At 34.4% G+C, this 24,010-nt stretch overlaps 1 protein-coding gene and 1 long non-coding RNA gene across 2 annotated transcripts; both read left to right on the plus strand.

Moving 5' to 3' along the window:
• Nucleotides 1–4,025: 4,025 nt before the first annotated feature.
• LOC136800690 (multiple epidermal growth factor-like domains protein 10) lies at nucleotides 4,026–7,522 on the plus strand. The gene is made up of 3 exons (XM_067057349.1): nucleotides 4,026–4,309; nucleotides 5,590–5,662; nucleotides 6,970–7,522. The coding sequence occupies exons 1-3, from the start codon at nucleotides 4,074–4,076 to the stop codon at nucleotides 7,390–7,392; spliced, it is 732 nt and encodes a 243-aa protein (XP_066913450.1). The 5' UTR covers nucleotides 4,026–4,073; the 3' UTR covers nucleotides 7,393–7,522.
• A 14,094-nt stretch (nucleotides 7,523–21,616) lies between these two features.
• On the plus strand, nucleotides 21,617–22,591 carry LOC136800693 (uncharacterized). Its single transcript, XR_010845744.1, has 2 exons — nucleotides 21,617–21,661; nucleotides 22,462–22,591. It is a non-coding gene; the product is annotated as an uncharacterized lncRNA (long non-coding RNA).
• The last annotated feature ends 1,419 nt before the right edge of the window (nucleotides 22,592–24,010 follow it).

Consider the following 24,010-nt stretch of genomic DNA (forward strand, 5'->3'; position numbering starts at 1 on the left):
AAAAATCTTTATTTTGACACTTTGACCCTAAAGTCTATCCAGATATAATTGGCAGTGGAAACAAGAATGCCCGTAACTTTTGATAGTCAAATATAATTGCAAAAAAAATTTAGCTTGTTTTAGAGAATCAAAAGCGCTATATTTGAATGTATTTTGGCTGAAAAATTCGCGATTTTTAGCGGTTAAATTTGCGATTGCAAAAATTAAGCCTTTTTTCTACTTATGCTGCAACGTTCATTTTTACATCAGTGGCAGTTCAACCTTAGGTTAAAAAGGTTGTCAAATTTCAAGGCAAACAGAAAAGTCCTTCAGAAGATATGGGACCCGAAATACCCCTTGCTAGCACTTTTTTGTAAAACATCAAATCTCCAAATTTTTAATAAAAACGGTTGGTTGAGATTTGCCTGACTGATAACAGCAACAACAAGTGAAGTGGATGAGTTGATGTGTAAATATTTCGAAGTCAAACTGGGCATAAAATTCGAGGAAGTATAAACCTCTTGTTGCTGACACTACCCAAGTTTATTATCCTCCTGTTAAATGAATTTGAGCTGAAACGATGAAAGTAAGAGGTGATTCTCTGATTATACTTAGTCTAGCCACATTTGATCAAATTAACATCAATACGACGCATCATGCATTAAGACATTGTTTTGAAATACATATCTTTCCAAATTGCGAGGTATCGACCATGCAAACTTCAACAGGGCGCAAAGCTAAAAATTAGGAAACTAACCCCAGGTTAGACTTTAAGCGTTATTGGAATTGAAATTCTAACAAAGGATTGAAATTTCTCTAATCCAGCTATTTGGTTTAATTTGATCCCTTTCTAGACCTTATTGCCCCCCAGTGGTTTGCGTGAATGTGTGAATAGGCTTTTTCACTTGCGTGAATGCGTGAATTGGAAGACTTTGCGTGAATGAAAATTGCATGAATTGAAGGTCCGCTGGGGGGCCTCCTTATTGGAAAGTTCTCATTTTTTTCATTTAGATTAAACTTGCAGCAGACAGGTCATGGCTACAAATGTTTTTGGTCAAAGATTATCTTTCTTATCTTTTCTCTTTGGTCCTATTATGTTCACTGTATAATGAAGTTCCTTCGTATAATGGAATATTTATCAAATTAGAAATTTTTCAGGTTGCCATTTTCTTAGTTGATAATCTTCAGGGGGAATAGTTGTCCCACGGCAATTGTCCTGTACGCTTAAAACATTTCCCCAAAAACACAATTTACAATGGAGTTATTTTTTTTAATTTTCGAGCTTCTGGATTCGTGGGGATGAAAAGTTTCATTGACTAGCTGCGCAGCTGTACACTGCCTTATTTTTCGATGCCCATATTTCGACACGGTTATTTTCTCGTTGTTTCGATCTTGTATTTAGCAGTATTTGCAATGTAGCTTTTAAAACGACGCGAGCGAAGCGGGGACAAATTTCCTTTTGGCATTTTCTATCTTTTTTGATTGAAAACTGCTAATTCTAAGGTGCAAAAAAGCAAAGGGCGCCAATATTATTAATCAAAGACGCCTTTCTCTGACCCTTGTCTTTCAGCACCCCCAAATAATCGGCAGCTACCCCCCCTTTCACTCCAGCCAACAAACTACTGCTGTTGACCCCTGAAATAACACTTATTGAAGGTGCAAGACTAGGAAATATAAGAATGCTTTATCAAAACCTACCCCTTTTGTATATCACTAACCATCTAAAACTTTGAAGTATCATTCATTTAAGGTGGTAGTTAACTGAGAAATGGAAAAAGTCATTTTTTTACTTTTTTTGTAATAACTTTTGAAATATCTAAGATATGTCAATGAAACTTTCCACAATGGTAGTAAAACTATTAACAATGAAAAATATGAAAAAAAAATTCTAAAAATAGCACAGACGGGGGTGATACTGACTAGGGGGTTACGTACTATAATTTTCTCCATACAGGTTTTTAAAGACTTCTAAAACGTTTTAGCAAAAGATTTTTGGTATGGTGGTTGGTATTCATCAAAGGCAGAGGATAAGTGAAAAAAAAAATTTAAATTCTTTTCCAGGGGGTCTGGAACCTAAAAAACGTAATTTTTGAGATTTAGAACCAATGACAGATTTTTTTGAATTTTTTCTTCACTTATCCTCTGCCAAATGGTAAAAGAAACAACCCCTGAAAATTTCATGGAGCTAGCACTTGTCAATCCCGAGAAAAACCTGCATAGGCGTTAGCAAACCCCCGGAAACGCGTTTTGAGAAAATCAAGGAAAAAGACAAAAATGCGTATTATTTTAAGCTTGAAAGCTCTTTTTAAAAAATTTCTTCACTGAATAGTCATCAAACCATACAGGTTTCATAAATCAAAGATAAGAATTTCATAAAAATTGATAAATTATCCAAAAATCAACAAAAACATGTTGCGCTTAAGTCACGTTAACATAATAATTACTAGCAAAGTTTGCGGTGATCTTGCGAAAACATCAAATTTGGGTGGAAACTGCCAGAGAAATGTGACCAAATGTTCATTAATAGTCCAGGGTGACTCTCTGTAGGTATAAAACTTTTCTGATGCATATTTTTATCCATATAGACTTGAATTGACAATGAGCGGACTTGACACCGAAAGCGGTTTGCGTGGTCAAGTGTCAGATGACAATGCGTGTCTCGAGAAGTTACTTCCAGTTCCTTAAAAAGCACATTTCCATCTTTGTTACATCATGCTGTGCTTGGAAATATCTCATTTACATTTAACTTCACTACAAAACATAATGTCAGTCACTAAAAGCGCTATGTTGATGCCCAAAACAAAATGGCGACAAATTGAAAGTTTTTCGCAGAAATCCTACAACATAACCAATGTACAGCAACTTTCTAGCTTCCTTAGAGTCTATTCTTCATTTAAATGAAACATTTCCATCAAAGAGATTAAGTTTCGATCTAAAACTTGCAGAAACTTGCCAAACATTCTGTAAAATCATGCTTACAGCTCTGTTTTTCGGTTTGTTTTGATATATTGCACTACTGAGGCTACCATCTTTAATTTTAAGGATGACGTAATGCCACGTGAAAAAACATTTTGACGCTCGAAAAGGGCGTAAAAAAAGCTTTCTTTTGGCGTATCACATTGCTATGTTCCGGCCAAGATTGAAGAAATAAGTCCTTAGCAACGGGATTTTTTCTGTTGCTAGGGCGATTTTTCAAGCACCCAGCAGGATAAAAATGCTCACTGCGGCCTGAATGATAAAGATATCGCACTGAAATTTTCAGGAGATGTTCAGAAAGGCCTAAGGATCTCGAAACTTCCAAAAACCAAAATTCGACAATTTTTTCGATGATTTTCCATTTCTCAGTTAACTACCACCTTAATGCGACGTTTTTATTGTTGAAAGTGCAAGACTAGGAAATATAAGATTGCTTTATCAAAATCTACCCCTTTTGATCACTTGTATCACTAACCATCTAAAACTTTTAAATATCTTTCATTTAATGCGATGTTTTATTGGATTAAATTAATCTTTCACTGACCTGATAAAACTTTAAGCAAATTATTGGTTTATTATAAGGATTTCTCAGAAAGTCATTTATAAAAGCTTTTTTTTATAAGAACATCTAAAATTTTTAAAGCCTTCGGATCTTCTTAACTTTTTGAAGCCTTCGGATGTTCTTAACCTTTTGAAGCCTAAAAGCTTCAAGCCTAAAAGTGTTCTTATTTTACCCATTTTTAATGTATTTTTGTCCATTTTCCTAAGAAATTGGTTGTTTTTCGAGTCCGCAAAGCTTTAAAATGTTCTTAACTTATTTTTAACATTTTGGCCATCGAAACATAATGTTCTTACATAGTTTGTTCTTATAAAAAACGTGTAAAAGGGAATGTTTTAAAATCACACTCTCATAAGAAGGGAAGATTGATATAGGATTTACTGTGTATCAACACTGCGGTTCTATTATTTAAAAGGGACACAGACAGACAAAGAAAAGCTAAATCTAAAAGCACCATAATTTAATAAATTAGACAAAAGGAATATCCTCATTCATAAAACCTATAAATAGTTGAAACCAGGGAGGTTAAATTTAATGGAAATCAATAATCCACAATAAGATGCGATTGAAGGTTCTTTTTATACTCCTTTTAACTGTGTGCCTTGTGAAATCTTGGCGACGCAGACGCCGAAGATGTAGTCCGGTCAACTGTGTTCGTCAATGGAATGCTTGGACACCTTGTACGTGCCTTGGTGATTCTTCGCGTACCAGTCGTGTAACAAGAGGGGCCAGTTGTGGGGGTTCTTGTGCTAATTGGCCACAACAAAAGAGAAAGTGTCGCACGAATGAAAATTGGTAAATATATTTATTTATTAAGATATTTAGAACGATTTTATGTGAGCATGAGACTAAATTATGGCTGAAGTCAATTCGTTTGCGCATTAACGTTCTTTTGCTTGTTATCTAGACTATGTTATAGTTTAAGTCAAATCACTATCTAAGAAAATTTGCAAACGGGCTTTTTTGCCGAAAAGAGTTTACAGCCGGTTGAGTAAATGCCAGTTAAGTGAATTTTCGCCATGTTAAGTTGTGAATGTAAAATATATTTGAAAAATTGAATAAAAAGCTTTTCGGCTTACGCCATCATCAGTTATCATGCCAGTTGTTTTTTCGAAATTCTCCCGCCGATTTTTTTTCCCGTAAACCGCCATAACGCCATACTGCCATATTTTCCCGCCTTTAATATCACTGTAATGGACAATAACATCATCTACTTGTTATCGTGCAACCTATTCTTCAAATATATTAAATGATATACCGTTGAAAAGATAGTTCAGAGCACCGACACCGATATTGTTTCATGTTTTTTTTTCTTCAAAATTCTAATATGAAATAAGAAGATAAGAGGAATTTCTGAGAAATAGCCCTTGATTTATCACCGTTTCTTCGACGTTTTGCATCAAAATTACCGTATCACCGATTGAAAATTCAACATTTTCCGTCATCGAAATATCGAAACGCCGACACACTGGCGTACCAGTATTGTTTACTCTTATTTGAAGAGTTGGTTGGAAACAAAACAAGTTTAGTGCACACTTAAAGCGAATGGACTTTAAATCCTGAATTCGTATTAAGTACAAAGTGTGAGTTTTTTGTTTTTCTAATCGAGGAGAATGAACATTATTAAAAAGTATTTAATCTTAACGTGCCACTTTTTGGTTCTACTGATAAACTTGAGAGCTATCATGATCATAAAAACACTCTCTTCTCACAGACCCGGTAAGATTTCTTTGGCCAGTGGGGGTAAAAATAACGGACTGAAAATCGATTGGGATTGTTATTCCCATATTTTTTATGGCTGGGGATTTCAATTCTTTTGTCAGAAAATTCAATGGGGTTGAAAAAAAGTAGGATATTATTTGGTAGCGAAGGTTTGGTCTATTTGATCATTTTCAGTGGGAACAAAAATTAGAGATATTTTATGGGGATGATATTTTGGTCAAAATCTTTCGAGTGGTTTGGGGTCCTAGTCGTTCTGTGAGTTCGTTTGAATGAAGCCATTGGCTCCGTTCTCTCTTTTTGCTATTGTTAGATTCATTCTTGTGTGACCATCTTTACTTTTCACGATATTACAGGAGATGCATGTTTCCATATGGTTATTGCAACCCTCACTCTACATCCAAATGTACTTGTCTTCCTGGTCGCATGGTAAGTCAATAATGATTCTACAATCATGGTCGAAAACTATTGAGAATTAAGCTTATTTCCTCGTTTTTCGAAATTTGGAGTTCGGGCGAGAAAGTCGATTTTGGGCCATCTCTCCAATTTAATCGGATCTTTCAGTTTATAGACTTCCAGGCTATATTATGAGCCTTATTGGACCATTTTTGAACATTTGGATCCTCAGATTCTAAGGTTCTTAATTATAAGTCTCGTGTTAAAGCATAGAGGTATAAAGAAAAACAGGAGTTGAATGTGTCGGTAATTGGTCGTTAAAGTCTTTTGATTTCTTTTATAAAATGTATCAAAAGAAATTCTAAGCTCGCCCGATGAAATAAGACTTTTTAGTAGAACTCAAGTTTGCATTGAACATTCTAATAATCAGTATTGAAGATTCTCGCCTTTTAATATACGAAAATTAGATAAAAATTCGTCCACGAAGCAAGTTTATGTTCCATTTCGCTATCCGTTCAATTTTGTTTTGAAAAGATATTTTCTCAAGCCAGAAAATGAAAAGTTCTTTATAAGCACACACGATTTCAGACTCAATCTGTAGACATAAAGTCGCTGGAGAATTTTGGAGGAAAGTATCAAGCAATAGAGTTCACCTTAAGGAAAACATTGATCGAAAAATCTTATCATTTGATGGAGGATTGCCAAGTTTACAGGCCTTTTTTTAGTCCAAATATTTTCTTACACTGATGTCAGAAACGATGAATCTCGTCTCATCTAATTTCTAAAGCTTAAATGAGCCAATAGGATTTCACCTATGGATAAAAGAGCTCATTAAAAATGCACGATATATGAGATTATGAGCATGCATACATCGTAACTTTTTTAATCGTAGGGCGAGCTTGGTTACAATAGCATACTTCTCCTGTTTCTTTATACCTCCATGGTTAAAGCTCAGAGTTAAAACTCTACCCTTCCAACCTACTTTAGAGCACTTACAAATCGATTGTGGTTTCAAATCTTCCCGGTGGATTTCCCTTTTTTCTCAAATATTACGACCATGATTATAGTCTGAAGACCTCTATCCCCATCCTCTAGTCCTTATCCTATTAACCTATTTAGTATGGTTCGTGCCATTGAGTTTCAAGCCTATAAGGCTAGAGGCGAAACGTTAATCCCTCTCAGGCAAAAGAAATTGCCAGCCAATTTTCTTTGGAAAAAATGTATGCATGAGAAAATAGTGTAAAATAGTTTTAAGTTTTAACATTTAAATGCTTTCTTTTTAATGTATCCAGTTATTTTCTGGCTCTTGAATCAAACATTGCTTTTTATTTTTCTTGTAGGGGAAAACCTGCGGACAAAAATGTCCACACAATAAGTTTGGAAACGGGTGCAGACAAACCTGTAATTGCGGAGGAGCTCAATGCGACCCGCAAACTGGTAAATGTAGATGTAACCCTGGTAAGTTCGGTAAACACTGCCATCATGCATACGCAATACTCCGTGGAATCCAATACATTCGATTGAAAGGTACAACGCCCTGTCATGCTCAAATCAAAGTCACCTCTACTGCTCAAAAAGCCCGAAATGTTTGTCCAAGACCGTCACATTATGCTTACAGATGTCAATGTGGATTCGGGTCAAGTGCGTATAATTTGTTTTATGGGCAGACGTGTCAATGTGCACAACGGGTACCGAATTCTGGCCGGTATAGATCGTCCTGGAGAAACAGATATGTCACCATCAGTTACTGCTGTCCTCGATAGAGAGGTCAAATGAACAGAAGACACCATTTTGACCATGTGTAGAGTTAAACATTCCCTAACATTCCTCTGCCAAAAAAAAGTCGTCAACAAGTATTTTGTTGTACCAATAAGGTATTAAACTAACACAACCTTCTAAAAAAGAGAATCTATCCGAAACGTGACTAGTTTAAGGACGTTCTACCATGGAGGTATAAAGAAAGACAGGAGAAGTATGCTATTGTAACCAAGCTCGCCCTACGATTAAAAAAGTTACGATGTATGCATGCTCATAATCTCATATATCGTGCATTTTTAATGAGCTCTTTTATCCATAGGTTAAATCTTATTGGCTCATTTAAGCTTTAGAAATTAGATGAGACGAGATTCATTGTTTCTGACATCAGTGTAAGAAAATATTTGGACTAAAAAAAGGCCTGTAAACTTGGCAATCCTTCATCAAATGATAAGATTTTTCGATCAATGTTTTCTTTCAGGTGAACTCTATTGCTTGATACTTTCCTCCAAAATTCTCCAGCGACTTTATGTCTACAAATTGAGTCTGAAATCGTGTGTGCATATAAAGAACTTTTCATTTTCTGGCTTGAGAAAATATCTTTTCAAAACAAAATTGAACGGATAGCGAAATGGAACATAAATTTGTTCCGTGGACGAAGTTTTATCTAATTTTCGTATATTAAAAGGCTAGAATCTTCAATACTGATTATTAGAATGTTCAGAGCAAACTTGAGTTCTACTAAAAAGTCTTATTTCATCGGGCGAGCTTAGAATTTCCTTTGATACATTTTATAAAAGAAATCAAAAGACTTTAACGACCAATTACCGACACATTCAACTCCTGTTTTCTTTATACCTCTATGGTTCTACGTCTCCAACGACAAAATAAAAAAGATCATAACTGAAAAAACTCTGAGCATTTTCACAGTTGAAATGGTGTCTTAAAATTGATATTACGGTCCAAGAATTTTATTTTAAGAAGTATGTTTATAAATTTTGTCGTTAAACCTTAATTATTGAATCTTTGAAATACATCTTTGAGGGAAAGGAATATGTATGTATTTATTTATTTTTGGCTTCCTGGGGCGAGGTCTCTCAGGATACAAAGGGGGAGGGCACGTAACATCGATCAGGGTCGTTAAAGTGTTTTTATTTCTTTTATAAAATGTATCAAAAGAAATTCCAAGCTCGCCCGTTGAAATAAGACTCTTCAGTAAAACTCAAGTTTTCTCTGATCATTCTGACTATCAGTATTGAAGATTCTAGCCTTTTAATATACGGATGTTAGATAAAACTTCGTTCACGAAACAAGTTTATGTTCCATTTCGTCATCCGTTAAATTCTGTTTCGAAAATATATTTTCTCAAGCTAGAAAATGGAAAGTTATTTATGAGCACACGGGGTTTCAGAATCAATTTTTAGAGAAAAAGTCGCTGGAGAATTTCGAAGGAGAGTATCAAAAAATAGAGTTCACTCTGAGAAGTCATCAATCGAAAAATCTTGTCATTTGATGAAGGATTGTCAAGTTTACAGGCCTTTTTTAGTCCAGATATTTTCTTACACGATGTTCATGCTTACACCGATGTCAAAAAAATGGATCTCGTCTCATCTAATTCTAAAACTGAAATAAACTAATATAAGATTTCACCAATTGACAAAAGAGCTCATTGAAAATACATGATATATGAGATTATATGTGCATGTAAACCTCGTAACCTTTTTAATCGTAGGTTGAGCTTGGTTATAATAACATACATCTCCTGTTTTCCTTTGTATTTCCATGGTTTGACAGGGTACAATTGTTGTAAAAATAATTGATTGCTTAAAACGTCTATCACTAAAGTCATAATCTCTCTGAGATTGGATTTTAATCTCAACAGCTAAAAAGTCATTACGAAAAATAAGGCTGCAAGAAATGGAGGCAAAAAATAACGATCAGAATTAAATTAACACTGTGCGAAATAAGAGATTTCCAATCCTGGAAATGTCTTGAAAATATGCTATTTCCATATACTTTTGTAAATATGGAAATATGACTTTTCTATATTTCCAAAGTTGTGGAAATACCATATTTCATGATTTTTCCAATTCTGAAACATCATATTTTCCAAAAATTGGAAATATATTGAAAATATGATGTTTCAATGAATTTCAGAATCGGAAATATCATGAAATGTGATATTTCCACAACTTTGGAAGTATAGAAAAGTCATATTTCCATATTTACAAAAGTATATGGAAATATCATATTTTCAAGATATTTCCAGGATTGGAAATCTCTTATTTCGCCCAGTGTAAACCTACGTCTTTTAAATTTTCGAAGGTTCAATCATCTATTTTTTGTATTCTGCTTTACACCATAGTCCGTATAAAAAACTCTGGTCTTGAAGCCTTAAGAATTTTTAACTTTTTGTTAGCTCTTTCCTTTGTTAATATCAAAAGATAAAAATCGATTTGCTCAGTTTTTGATCACGTTACCAAGTATTCCTTTTGGGATTGATTTAATATTTAATCACATGATCAAAAAGCGAGCAAAACAAACTAATTTCTCAAACACAAGTTCAAGTAAGAAACAATGGAAAGAAACAAAAGGCTTCCAGACCGGGGTTTCTTATACGGACTATGTTTACACTATAGCTACATGCTCACTAAATTTTCAACGTCATCCTACCACTGAACATTCACCATACCTGTATATTGTGAGTACTTATCTACTACGGGATTCCGATCTCACGCAAAGGGAGCTTTTTAGCCATTGCGGTTTGAGCTTGGGTGGAGAAGAGCTTGTTCATAAGTTTAGGATTTTAAGAAATAACCAGATGAAAATGAAATTTAACTAAAAGATTCCTTCCATAGTTCTTAGCAGAGCTTTCAAATTTTACTGCTTGGCTATTTGTTTTGATATTTAGGTTTGTAAACTTTAGTTCTGCTTGAAACCAATAGAATTTCCACAATCTGTAAGGTACGAAAATCTGAGATTCTAAATCGTCATATCTTCTTCAGGATGTGTTATTTTTCAAAAATATATGGTGCTTATACTAAGGACCATATGAAAGGAATCTTTCAGCTTTGTTTTGCTTTTTATCTGGTTACCCCTTTAGCATTATTTTCCATGGCTCTGATCAAAAATGTGGTGCTCCTACAACCCCATAATTGATCTTGTCAAACAAAAGTTTATCTCATCGCGACCGGACTGATACACCTTTTCGACCGTAGTTGCGCGGTCAGGTGTGCGCCACTTTTCCCACCCTAAACTCGATCCAATCTTTTTTAAAAACTTTTTTCTATTGTCTTTAAGGCGCAATAATAAGACTGGGACAGTTTTAGGGTGGTAAAACGGACAAAAAAATGCCCTTCCGGCAATTGGCGGCTACGGTCGAAAAGGTGTTCGGAAAATTTGGTATTCCTGTTTTGATTGTTAATGTTAAGGATGTCACGAATTAATGATTTCACTTCATTATCTCGTAATAGCTAACCACACTAATTACTGAAACTAGTTTTTTTTATAAGAGCATCCAAAATTATCGAAGCCTTAAGATGTAAGCCTAAAAATTATATTTAAAATATTCTTATTTTCACCATTTTGTGAGTATTTTTTGTGTGATTCCCAAAGAGATAGGGTGTTTTAGAGTCATTGAAGCCTTTAATGTTCCTTCTCTTGGACTTTATGGTTTGCTTATCTTGGTAGCGACCGTAGTGCAGTGGTAGAGTATCCGGCTACGGCTCGCAAGGTTGTGGTTTCAAACCCCCATAACTCCAACCCCAATACTAAAACCCCAAGCCGGGTCATACCATAGATTCTCAAAATGGTACTTGATGCCTCTCTCTGCTTGAACTCTGTAGGAACTCACTCACTCACTCACTCCTGCTTGATGCTCAGCAATTAAGAGAACGATCAAGGGTAAATGGAGCAATCTAGGGAGAAAGAGTGGCGCCCTCCCCTACCTTCCAGTAGATAGCTATCTAAAGAGGAGCTTTCGGGTCACCTACAACTGCGGTCACAGACTTACTTGCATGCTTATCAAAAACTGTCGTAATTAAAGATATTGTAAATGCTCTTACAAAAAATATAAATGTATATGTATCTGATGACCATTTCTTATAGCCACACACACTTGTGTTAGAAAAAAAGAAATTTCTGTTGTTTTTTAATGTGATCATATCAAATGATCGGGCAGTTTGTTTTGTGTATCTTATTTCCTGAAAAACCTGTATAGATCTTGGTTGAATAGACTTTATCGGAGTTTTTGATTTTTCTAAAACAGCGATGCATTGTGGGATTGTTTCGGGGGGTATTACAATAGAATTCCCTCGAGGAATTCCTAAGAGATTTCTATTGTAATACCCCCGAAACAATCCCACAATGCATCGCTTTTTTAGAAAAATCAAAACTCCGATAAGATCTGTTGTGGTAGAGAATTTTTAAAACCCGGTTGAATTTTTTTCAGCCATTTTGGGTAAAATCAACGGACTGAACCTCGATGTGGATTGATATTTCCATGTTTTATTTATGGCTCTAGGAAATTGGATTTAATTTTTTCCATACATCTTTTTAATATTTTGATCAATTATTTCAGTGTTTTTCAGGTCCCACCGGGTCTGTGAGAAGGGGTGTATAAATATAGCATTATATGTAAAAAAGGAATAATAAACTATATCAATGCGTTTCTACCACACTAAACGCTTCGCTTCTTGTGAAAGTTCAATACTGTGAAGCTGAATCATAACGAATGCATACACCCCCATTTGGGACCCCAGTCCCACTGGAGAATTTGGTCAAAATTTGGTCCGAGTGTAGGTACTGGGACTGTACAAAATATATTTCCCCACTGGGAAATATCAATTCAATGTAAATTTTCACTGGACTGTGATCATAGAGGTATAAAGAAAACAGGAGTTGAATGTGTCGGTAATTGGTCGTTAAAGTCTTTTGATTTCTTTTATAAAATGTATCAAAGGAAATTCTAAGCTCGCCCGATGAAATAAGACTTTTTAGTAGAACTCAAGTTTGCTCTGAACATTCTAATAATCAGTATTGAAGATTCTAGCCTTTTAATATACGAAAATTAGATAAAACTTCGTCCACGGAACAAATTTATGTTCCATTTCGCTATCCGTTCAATTTTGTTTTGAAAAGATATTTTCTCAAGCCAGAAAATGAAAAGTTCTTTATAAGCACACACGATTTCAGACTCAATTTGTAGACATAAAGTCGCTGGAGAATTTTGGAGGAAAGTATCAAGCAATAGAGTTCACCTGAAAGAAAACATTGATCGAAAAATCTTATCATTTGATGAAGGATTGCCAAGTTTACAGGCCTTTTTTTAGTCCAAATATTTTCTTACACTGATGTCAGAAACAATGAATCTCGTCTCATCTAATTTCTAAAACTTAAATGAGCCAATAAGAGCTCATTAAAAATGCACGACATATGAGATTATGAGCATGCATACATCGTAACTTTTTTAATCGTAGGGCGAGCTTGGTTACAATAGCATACTTCTCCTGTCTTTCTTTATACCTCCATGCTGTGATAGAGGTTGTATACATGATTCCGGAGGGTGGGGACACTCAAGGTAGATCACCTACATACCATGCGTGCGGCCCTTAAGGGTATATTTTTCAAGCTTCCCAAAGTGCACTGTAAGGGTTGATATCAGCAAAGGTGAAAAAAATTGCACTTATAAAAGTGTAAAATTTGGAAAATCTGACCATATTTTGCCTGAAAATGGTTGGCTCAAATTTTGCAAAATTTTCTCTGCACTGTAAGGGTTTTGAGAGGCCTAGTTTTAGGCGGCATGTATAATCGCTTTTGAATCGAGTCCCTCCCGTGTCATAATTCAATATTTCAATAATATATCCATAGGCGATGAGATAAACCAGCACTCAGTCATATGTAATAGTAAATACACACAAGAAAGAAGAGGATGGGAAATTACACTAAAGATCATAATTTCGAACGTTGTATCTCCTTCATGTCCATACTATCATCCGAATCTAAAATCTTCTTCTATATTTTCCTCATTGGATTCGGTGTATTCGGCACATTGTTAAATGCATACGTTCTTTATTTAATGGTGAGATTTGAAGAACTCAGAAAAGGTGGAAATAAATTATTCTTTTCCATGTTTGTGGCTGATTTTCTGGTGACAAGTTTCTTTGTAGTTACCAAACTCCTGCAGATGTATTTCTCCGACCTGTGCAGTGTCAACAAGTTAGGTAATCGTTTGAAATACACGTTTTTATTTATAAGAACATCCAACATTTTTGAAGCCTTCGGATGTTCTTAACTTTTTGAATTTTAAGCCTAAAAATGTATCTTAAAACACTCTTGATTTTACCATTTCTTAAGAAATCGGGTGTTTTAGATTCGGCAAAACCTTAAAATGTTCTTAACTTGTTCTTAATACTTTTGCCCTCATGCTTACTATATGTTCTTATGAAAAGGTGTATCTTTAACTAGTTTTTTCCTTTGCTCTAGACAACCAACCAACTGAAATCGGGTGTTCTAGGTGTTCTAGAGTATTTTGACAATCGAAGTCTTATGTTCTTATATAGCTTGTTATAGTTCATTCTATAAATTATTTTGAGTGCAACTACTGCCTCGTCTGAAGCCATTACCAAAAAGTTGATTAAATCTCTTGCGTCTAGAGTGGACTTTCTATGAATTGGGAATCAATCACTATGGCATTATTTTGAAAACGAGGCAAGAGGGTACGTAATTTGTGAAAAAGTCTATTTCCTTAAAAAAAACGTAGACGAAATTTTGGAATTTCCATGGGGTGGTTGGTCCCCTGGGTCTGTAACACAGGGGTGTCTCATGATTGAGGCTAGGCCAAACTCGTTTCTTGCGTATTATCAGCTTTTTGATTCTTACTGATAGCGCTAGATAATGCCGTCAATCAGTAACGTAAATAAAGCCTGGAATACACAGGGACGAGGTTGAGGCTAGGCTATCTTTAGCTAGGTAGTTTCCTTTTCTGTTTTAGGTACTTACAGCCAAGGACTGTTGATCATATCTGGGACCTGTATAGCTGTTGTGTCCGTAATCTATTATCGACGGTTGAAACAATTCCACAAATATCATTGGTTGGTGCGAAAGGATGAACCAAGTTACACATATTATATCATTATATGTTGGTTGTCACCTATAATAGTTGTCGGTACTATCCTACTATCATCCACACTGACTTTATTGATCACTCTATTACTTATTATAATGTACTACATTATATTTGTTATAACGTATAACATGGTTGTTAAAGAACTATTATCCCATTACAAGCGTGCAAAAGTGTTAGACATGGCGAAAATAGATCGTATTATATAGTATCAACAAAATTCAAAAAAGCTTCAGAATTGATTGGTTTGTTGATGGTGACAACTTTCGTATTATCTTTACCGTTATGTCTATCCATAACATCAAATCTTTTGATGGATTTAAGTGGAGAAACTACCAAACAAAAACATACAAGTGTAATGTCGGCTATTGCTCAATCATGTTATGTTATAAATTCAGCATTATCTCCTATAATATGTTTAAAGAAACATTTGGATATCAAGAGAGCAAGTAAAAAGACACTGAAATTCAGTATATTTCAACAAACTAATAGAGTTCGACCGATTGTTTATTTAGCGAGGACTAATGGACATGTTTAATCGAAATTGGGATGAGTGTTATTCACCTAGGGGGGAGGGATGGTTTATTAAAAAGTGAAAAAGGTGACCCGTAATGGGACTGAAATTCTAAAATTTTCTCAAATTTTCTACTTTTTCCCCAAATTTTCCAAAAAAGACCCTACGAGGGACTGATTTTTTTATTTTGGTGATTTTGCAACCCTACCTGGGACTCGTGGAGGTTAAAAACGAATTTTGCCCTAGTACCACCCCCGGGTTATTCAAAGTACTAGCCGCCCCGGTAATTAAAGGTTTTGCTTTTAAATAAGAGTGATGACGTTTGCTTACTCATCAATTTTAATTAACAAGCTTTAATTTCACATTGGATTGACACATATGTGGAGCAAGATTGGTCAGAAAGAGAAAAAGAAAAACATTTTTAAATATTTCCTTTCCAGAAGGAAATATTTGTTAAAACGGTAATTTTTCTCCTTCTCCTTCTCCTTCTTCTCCTTCAAGTCTAACGCCGGTTTTGGTCAATTTCGTGAGTTTGTACATGAGTCTCTTTTAAAATCAAGCTCCGGTGGTAAAAACAGTATGATGTTCTTTTTTCGAGGCGGAAGACGTCATTTTTTCAAGACACGTCGTAGGAAATATGCGTACGGTGGTCTATTCTCCTTGCCCATCGGAAAACGTCGCCCGGTTCGAAAGCGTATTGTTGATCGGACCATACTGCTTTTTAACAGTCGTAACAACGGTTAGTGTAAAACGCAGGTCACAGGTCACAGGTCGCAGGTCACAGGTCACAGGTCAGTGATGACAGGTTGACTCTAATCAATGTCATTGCAGAGGAAAATGTTTGGAAAACACAAAGAATTATCAAAAACATAATTCTTAAGCAATTTCATCCATATAAAACCATTTCAAACATCAAAATTTAACCATGTGCTTTTATCGATCTTTCGCAGTTTGCGCCGTGTATAACGCAGACCAGAAAATATTTGAAACCATATTATACGTATAACAGGTATATTACATATTGTAATGTTTGTAATGTTATATGATGGTTACATATAATAAAACACATCGCTCTAAAACTACCTTCTCAGAGAACGTACGAGCTTCTGATTGGCGTAATTTTATATCCAGCCATATTGTTATCATCACATTCGGTATGCTAAATATTTTTGGTGTTTTTCTCTTGTAAGACATGATATTTTCTGATTCTGTCAATATTTTTGTCAAAAATTGTCATTAAGTCATTAAAATATATAACAAATGAATGATTAATTAGTTTCATCCTTCTAAAACCACTCTCTTAGGGACCTTACAAGCTTCTGATTGGTGCCGTTTTATATCCATTCACACTATCAACATCACATTCTGTATAATAAATATTTTTCGTGCTTTTGTCTTGTTAGGCATCATATTTTATGATTTTGTCATTATTTTTGTAAGTGTCACTAGGTTGTTATTCTATATAATTGTCATTTTATAATATCTAAATAACATGTATTACTTTTTTGTAATTTAATGCGTTATGTATTGATGTGATGTTATGTTATGCATATGTTATGATCTTATTATCGTTTTTCTGGTCTGCACTTTGTTGACCTGTGACCTGTGACCTGCGTTTTACACTAACCGTCATAACAAAGATGGAGGCAAAAAATAGACAACAAATGTTGCTCTTTCGCTATTTTTCTTTCGTTTTTATGCTTTCATGAGTTGAATTGGATCATGTTTTTTGTACGATTGTCTGGATTTGATGTTTCGTTTACATACTCTTGGTGTGAGAGATACAATCTCTTATCTTGATGGTCTTGGAAAAACAGGACATTTTGTCAACTTTCATGTTTCTTCACAACAAACTAACTTCAATTTTGCCTGTATATTTACCTAAAGTGATATTATGGATAAATCTGACCATGTTATACCTGAAAAAAAATACTTGCGACATCAAAAAAGTTTGAACTCACTTTTATGGTATGCACCACCCAATGCGCAATGGTCAGATGGCGATATGGGTGGTGATGAACTATGATTTAGCTAGCTTTGAGCTAAAAAATTTAAACATGGAGAAAAATTGACTGGTTAATGATTGAATTTCCCTTGGTGTTTTTATCTACAACAATGAATTACCTAACTGGTTATTGACAGTTGGTGAAAACTCTTTTTGTGGGGAAAATTCTGTTGCGGTTCACAGAACTGTAATTTCAAACTTTTTAAGCTGATATAACCGGAACACCTTGGCTAATATAATATGAAGAATGTTAACTCTTAAAATTTTGATTGTATTGAATATGGAATTAAACAATTGGAATCATTGTCTTGAACTTGGTACTTGGAGATTTTCTTCCCCATGCATTTATAATCCATATAATGTGGAAAACTTTGGTCGTGGAGATTTTTTCCACGTGCGTTTTAAACGTGGAAACTTTTGTTGTGAATTTGGAGATTTTCTTCCCCGTGCATTTAAAATGTGGAAAACTTTGGTTGTGAATTTGTAGACTGTTTTCCAAGTGCGTTTTAAAGGCAAAAGGTTGAAACTTTTGTTATAAATTTGGAGATTTCTTACATGTGCATTTAAACAATGGAAAACTTTTGTTATGAATTTATTTTCTTCAATACGCGTTGAAAACGTGGAAAACTTTATAAATTTGGAGATTTCTTACACGTACATTTAAAAGATGGAAAACATTTGTTATGAATATATTTTCTTCAATGTGCGTTTAAAACTTGACATTTTCTTCCACATATCATATGCATTTAAAAAATGAAGAAAACTTTGTTCTCAATTGACAATTTTTTCAAGTGATTTCCTGACCTGGCATGGCAACCTTTTTCCTTTTTTTCATTCTTTCATTTCAGATATTTCTCCTTTTCGGCTAATATTTCTGGCAATAAGCGCTTAAAATAAAATAATATAATTATGCACTATCCCAAGGCCTTTTGATGTGTTCAATAACACAACACTCTACTCAGCAGGTGCGACGCCGGGTGACGGCTAGTATATACTAAAATCCAACTAAAGTCCACCTACTCTTGGGTACCTAATAGCCGGGGGATTGGAATTTAGCGGGGGGGGGGGGGTTCGAAAAAAATCTCAAAACTCTAATAAGAATTGAATAAAAATGTCCTGGGTGGCAAATTTTTTAAAAGGAGGCTAATAGACCTTTTTTCAAAGAGGCCACCCTGTTGAATAATTATGTAGTCCAGCAGAAAAACAATGATAAAACCATGCATAATGTATACAATACATGATACAGTAATTAATGCATGACTCTATCATTGTTTTTATGGCTGGAATACAAAATTATTCAACAGCACGTCCTCTTTGAAAAAAGGTCTATACAGCAGAATTGGGACAAAAAAGGGAACTTTCAAACATTTTCCCAAAATTAATAAGCGGGGGGGGGGGGGGGTGGAATAAGATGTCCTGGGTGGAAATCTTCGAAAAATAAATTAGCGGGGAGGGGGCGGCTATTAGGTACCCGAGAGTAACAAAAATTAAAGGTTGTCTAGCCAATTTGGTTACTGCATTGTTATTCTCAGTCGAGTTCAGCTTGGATATACTCCGTAATCCGTAGGTTTGAGCCTTCGTCATCTTAGGAATAATCCTGCAAATACTAGCAATTACATAAACGAATTTTGAAATTCTTGGGGACTTGTGTTGCTTGATGTTATCTGAGATAAAGCACTTTGAAATCTTTTGAGGACATCAATAATTATTTTATCATTCGTAAAGGAAATATTTATCCGCATCTTTGCGGCTCTTGTTTTGCTTATAAAAGCATAATATAGCAATAGGTACAATCATGGTCGAAATCTATTGAGAATTAAGCTTATTTCCTCGTTTTTCGAAAGTTGGAGTTCGGGCGAGAAAGTCTATTTGGGCCATCTCTTAAACTTAATCGGATATGTCAATTTGGCTCGGGTTTATAGACTTCCAGGTTGTATTTTGAGCCTTATTGGACTATTTTTGAACTTTTGGATCCTCAGATCTTAAGGTCCTAAGTTTTAAGTCTTGTGTTAAAGCTCAGAATTAATTAAAACTCTACTCTTCCAACGTAAGTTAGAGCGCTTCCAAATCGATTGTGGCTATAAGATTTTGCGGGAATTTCCCTTTGCTCTCAAATATTACGACCTCCATGAATGAACTATGTGTCTTAAATGAAACGGTACTCTGTACCAGAGTGTATCTCACGTTTATCGCTTCGTAGTATTGCCTCTACGGGAATGAATTTTAAAATTAGCTGTAGATACTGGGTATGTGTACAGACAAATGAAACGGGACCACTTATGTAAAGATAAAATCTTTAACCTCGTTTCTCTCGCTTTTATTTTAAGAAAATAAATTTAAATTTAACAAATTTTTTTTACAAAAACATTTATATTGAATGGGATATGAATTAAAACATTTTCCTGTTTTTCCCAAAAATATTTGGGGAAATTAACTAAAAACAAGTTCGTTGTATTTTCAAAGGAAAATTACCTAAACTAATTTCTTTTATTTCTATTTGGCAAGGAAAACGACCATTAGTATTTTAGTATATACAAGAATTTATTAATAGACACCGGATAACCAACGAGCTATATTTTCATTGATTTCTCATGTTCTAGCCTTGTCCGCAGTAATGACATTATTGTTCACTCTCCTTCCTTCATTAAACGATTTTTCGTAACATTTTGATCATTTTTTTCATCTTAACACAGTCATTTCAATTCCCAAATGAAAATTAAGTTTTCCTTAGAGAGGCGAACGCATCAAAATAATTGCTAATTACGTGTCGTTATGACGTTTCAAGTTGCAAGAAAGATACGAAAAACATGCTAAAATGAATGTTGACACCAGAAATTTTCAAAATTTAACCTTAATAAACCACTGATCCACCACGAGCCTCCAAAACACTCAATTCTCATATATGTCGATCTTAGCTCTTCTCAGAAAGATGTTAGAGAGATATTGCCAACTTAAAATTCTGTGTCATTTTAGGCCTTTTGTTTGATTTTTCTTGTCTGATGATGTTTTTGTCACAACAGATTTAATATATGTATCCGTTAATTATTTTAGCCTTTATTTCCAAATTTTTGGCGAGTAAAAGTACAAAAAGAAAAAGATAGAGGACTATTATTAATCATTTTTCAAAATCAGAGAACTTCGAGCCGCCATGACAGTTGTCCTTTGCGGACAAAGCTAGATCCTCGATTGTTTCCTTAAACAAAAGAAATACAATGCTTGGCTCTCCACCGTTTTATACGTTGTTTTTCCAGTGTCTATAATAAATTCATGGTATATATTCTTTGAGATTATGCAAACTTGAGGCTCAAAAATCAACAAAAAATAAGAATTTAAGAACAATGCTGAGCCTGGAATTACTCAATTTCAACGATTTAGGGGGCAAAGCAGTAAAAATTAGGTAAAAATAAAAAGAAAGACACTTTTATTTATAATTGAGAACTTTCATGCCGTCCGTATAGACGACAATCATCAGCTAAATGAAAATCGTTTGAAAAGTATTCATATACAATGGCTTCTTCGCTTGAAATTCTGACGTCAATTTTTGAGTGACCCCGAAGTTCACGAGTAAATGTTTATTTCGATGTCGAAACTTAAAGTTCTAAATAATAAATCAAAGTCTTCTTTTGATTCTTGAACAAGCCAAGCTCTGATATCATCATAGTCCGTGATATCATTGAGCACTCTCGGCAGATAGAAGAAAATAGACTTGTAAAATTGGGTATAAAGCCTAAAATACCTCAATTTTAATGTTTACAAAAGTACGTGGTAAGTATATTTTGAGGCTCAAAGTGCCAAAAAATAATTATCTGAGCCTAATAAAAAATCTACTGGCTCTTATAATAAAAAAAGTGTATTAGATTTTATGAGAAAATGTGAAATATTTGCCAGAGTTTTAAACTTCGAATTTAATTTCGAAATATATTGAGCAAGAAAATCGATGTTTTTTGTCCCGAATTATGTTCTTTTAGAATTTTCAAAATTCAAATTGATATATTGGAATTTTACGGATCACTTTCCATGGAAACACAGTGTAACAGTGTGCAAAGAGAATAAACCTAACCAACCCTGAATATTATAAAAAACCACACAGCTTGTATTGTTTTGGTGTATGATTAAATAAAATAAAACCATCTATCAACCATTTACTAAACAGTTTATTAGTCCCAGCTGGCACATAACGTTGTTTCAACGTTCATCTAACGTTATATGGACGTTGTGAACGTCAGATGAACGTCGAAACAACGTTGTGTGCCAGCTGGGGTAGCTATTGCTCATTTTCGCTTGACTTAACATCATAAAACAAACAACCACAAACGACCGGATCATCCTAGCTGGTACACAACGTTATTTCCAACGTTGTGTGCCAGCTGTGAAGCTTGCCAGTCCATCGAATCAACAGCTAGACGGCTATAAACAGCTTGACAGTGCAAATTTGGACTTTCTGTATATTTTTATGGGTTTAACATAAATAACTACGGGGCTTCCTCTGTGTGTATGTCTTAATTGCTTATTCATGCATAAAGACCACCGCTCCATTGCTGATAATACATATTATTTAACCATAGCTATTCTTTATTTGTTCATTCATTCGATCATTCGATCTGGGCAAACTGAAGAAGTAACAAGGTTAACAAGGTAAGGTTTTCAAAGGAGTTGCCAAAAAATTTCAATACACAATTTCTTATGAGAACACCACAATTTTTGAAGCCTTCTTAACTTTTTGAGTTTTCAGCCTAAAAATGTTCTTAAAATGCTCTTAATTTTACCATTTTTTGAGTCTTTTTGTGCAATTCTTAAAGAAATTGCGGGTGTTTTAGAATCCATAAAGCCTTAACTTGTTCTTAATATTTTGGCCATCGAAGCCTTATGTTCTTAACTTTTTCTTATAAAAAACGTGTAGTCTTGATGGAAGAAGAGAGGCTAGTTAGTGTGGTATCAATATTTTGTAAGACATTTGTGATGATATTTTTTATGTTTGGAGATGACCTGGCAGAAATAGGGGAGACTGGGGAGACTTCAGCCTCCCCACTTTTGAGCAAATAAGATTTTTTTTCTCGAATTCCTAGTGAGTTTTATCTCATTTTGAGCCTTCACTTTTACAGTTGTTCCACCGGGCCTGATGACGTTTCTTACTCGTGTTTTGATTGGTTAGTTTTGTTGAACTAGAATGTTCTTCGTCACAAGTGTAGTACTCATACACTCATCAAGGTATCTTTTAGATAGGGATTCAAGAGTTCAAAGGGAATAAACAGATCCCAGCTGGCACACAACGTTGTTTTAACGTTCAAATAATATTATTTGGACGTTATGAATGTCACATGGACGTTGTTTTGACGTTGTGTGCCGTCTGGGATCATCTAATCTTTGTTCAAGTGATTTCTGCTACGTATGTATATAGAGTTTTTTTAAATGATTTTTTTTTGATTTTCATCTAGATGAGGGTGTCAATCCTTTTCTGTTTTCTCGTTGTGAATGGCTGTTACCTAGCAACCGTCAATGCATCTTCGGATGAAAATTGTCCATCTAACGAACGCCTTGTTGAATGTTGCAATAATGCACCACGGGGTAAGTTACTTATTTTGAAAATATGACGCTGTTCATTGTTTACACCATTACAACGTATAACTTTCAGTACTGCTCATTCAAATATCCGTTATTTATGAACGATTCTTTCGTTTACCGGTCATTTTGATTAAGGACCTAATTCAAATTAGTGACACGCTGAAAAATAATATATTTAAAAAAAAGATTGCTAAAGCGGATTTGAAGATGACGCGCCGCAGTAGCGTTCTCAGGAGTGTCGGAAAATCTTTGTGTAAGAGAGCACAATTTTGTCACGAAGTAATTGTATTTTATGTTATGAATAGCTAATAATTTTGTCATAAAAAACCTGCTTTCCTACACAAATTTTCCAACACCTTTTAGGACGCTACTAACCACGGTTTTGAAACAATCCTTAAATTTCAGTTTCCCACCCCAGCTGGTCCACAACGTTCTTCTAACTTTCGTCTGATGTTCCCAACGTCCATATAATGTTAGATGAAAGTTGAAACAACGTTGCGTGCCAGGTGTGACTGTACTGAACGAGTTAAACATAGTATAATCGCCGTTTCTGCTTCTTACTTGTGATTACAGCTTTTATCAAAGATCCTAAATGATTCTCATAGTTTCTTTTTAATTGCTTAATCCAAGGACACTTGTATATCTGATCTTTATTTTGATTCATTGCCAACTTTTAAACGATAGTTCTCTGGATAAATATTTAGTAAGAATTTCGTGATCCTATAATTATCATTTTGTTTGAATTTTAAAAAGATTTTTTTTTATACGATGGGAATCGAGGGGCAAATCGCTCAGAAAATGGTGTACGAGATTTATGATTTATTTTTGATTTATGATTTATTTTTGAATTATTTTTGATACATCTCTAATTTATGATTTTGATTTCTTTTCTTATCTGTATGGTTTTTATTCCCATCTCGACATATGAATAGGAGAAATTTTATCGAAAACATCATTGTCAAAAAAAAATTAAAAAAGTTGAAAAATAAAATTTTTTTCGAAAGATTTTTGATTTTTTTTTTGATTTATTTATGATTTATTTTTTATTCATTGATTTATTTCTGATTTATTTTTGATTTATTGATTTATTTCTGATTTATTTTTGATTTATTTTTGATTTATGATTTACTTTTGATTTATTTTTTATTTATAAAATTGTGTACGAGATTTATTTCAGTGATTTGCCCCTCGATGGACATTTTCCTAAGGTGCTAAGTTTGTTCTTGTCTTAAATTTCGTTTTCTATTTTGCATAAATTTTTTACATAGGTATGCAAGCACAAAAAAATTCAGTATATACGATGGAGATTTTCCTTTTCGACCGTAGCCGCCAATTGCTGTGCGGTTTTTTTGTCCGTTTTACCACCCTAAACTCGATCCAATCCTTTTTATGCACTTTTTTCTATTGTCTTTAGGATCGAAA

Source organism: Clytia hemisphaerica, unplaced genomic scaffold (assembly GCF_902728285.1).
Source record: "Clytia hemisphaerica strain Z4C2 unplaced genomic scaffold, Clytia hemisphaerica genome assembly, whole genome shotgun sequence".
Classification (NCBI taxonomy): domain Eukaryota; kingdom Metazoa; phylum Cnidaria; class Hydrozoa; order Leptothecata; family Clytiidae; genus Clytia; species Clytia hemisphaerica.

Excerpts from the sequence above, each read along its gene's own strand:
- LOC136800690 (XM_067057349.1), top strand. The coding sequence starts at position 4,074 with ATGCGATTGAAGGTTCTTTTTATACTCCTTTTAACTGTGTGCCTTGTG. Across the intron at positions 4,310-5,589 it reads TGTCGCACGAATGAAAATTG|GAGATGCATGTTTCCATATG; the intron begins GTAAATATATTT and ends ACGATATTACAG. Across the intron at positions 5,663-6,969 it reads CTTGTCTTCCTGGTCGCATG|GGGAAAACCTGCGGACAAAA; the intron begins GTAAGTCAATAA and ends TTTTTCTTGTAG.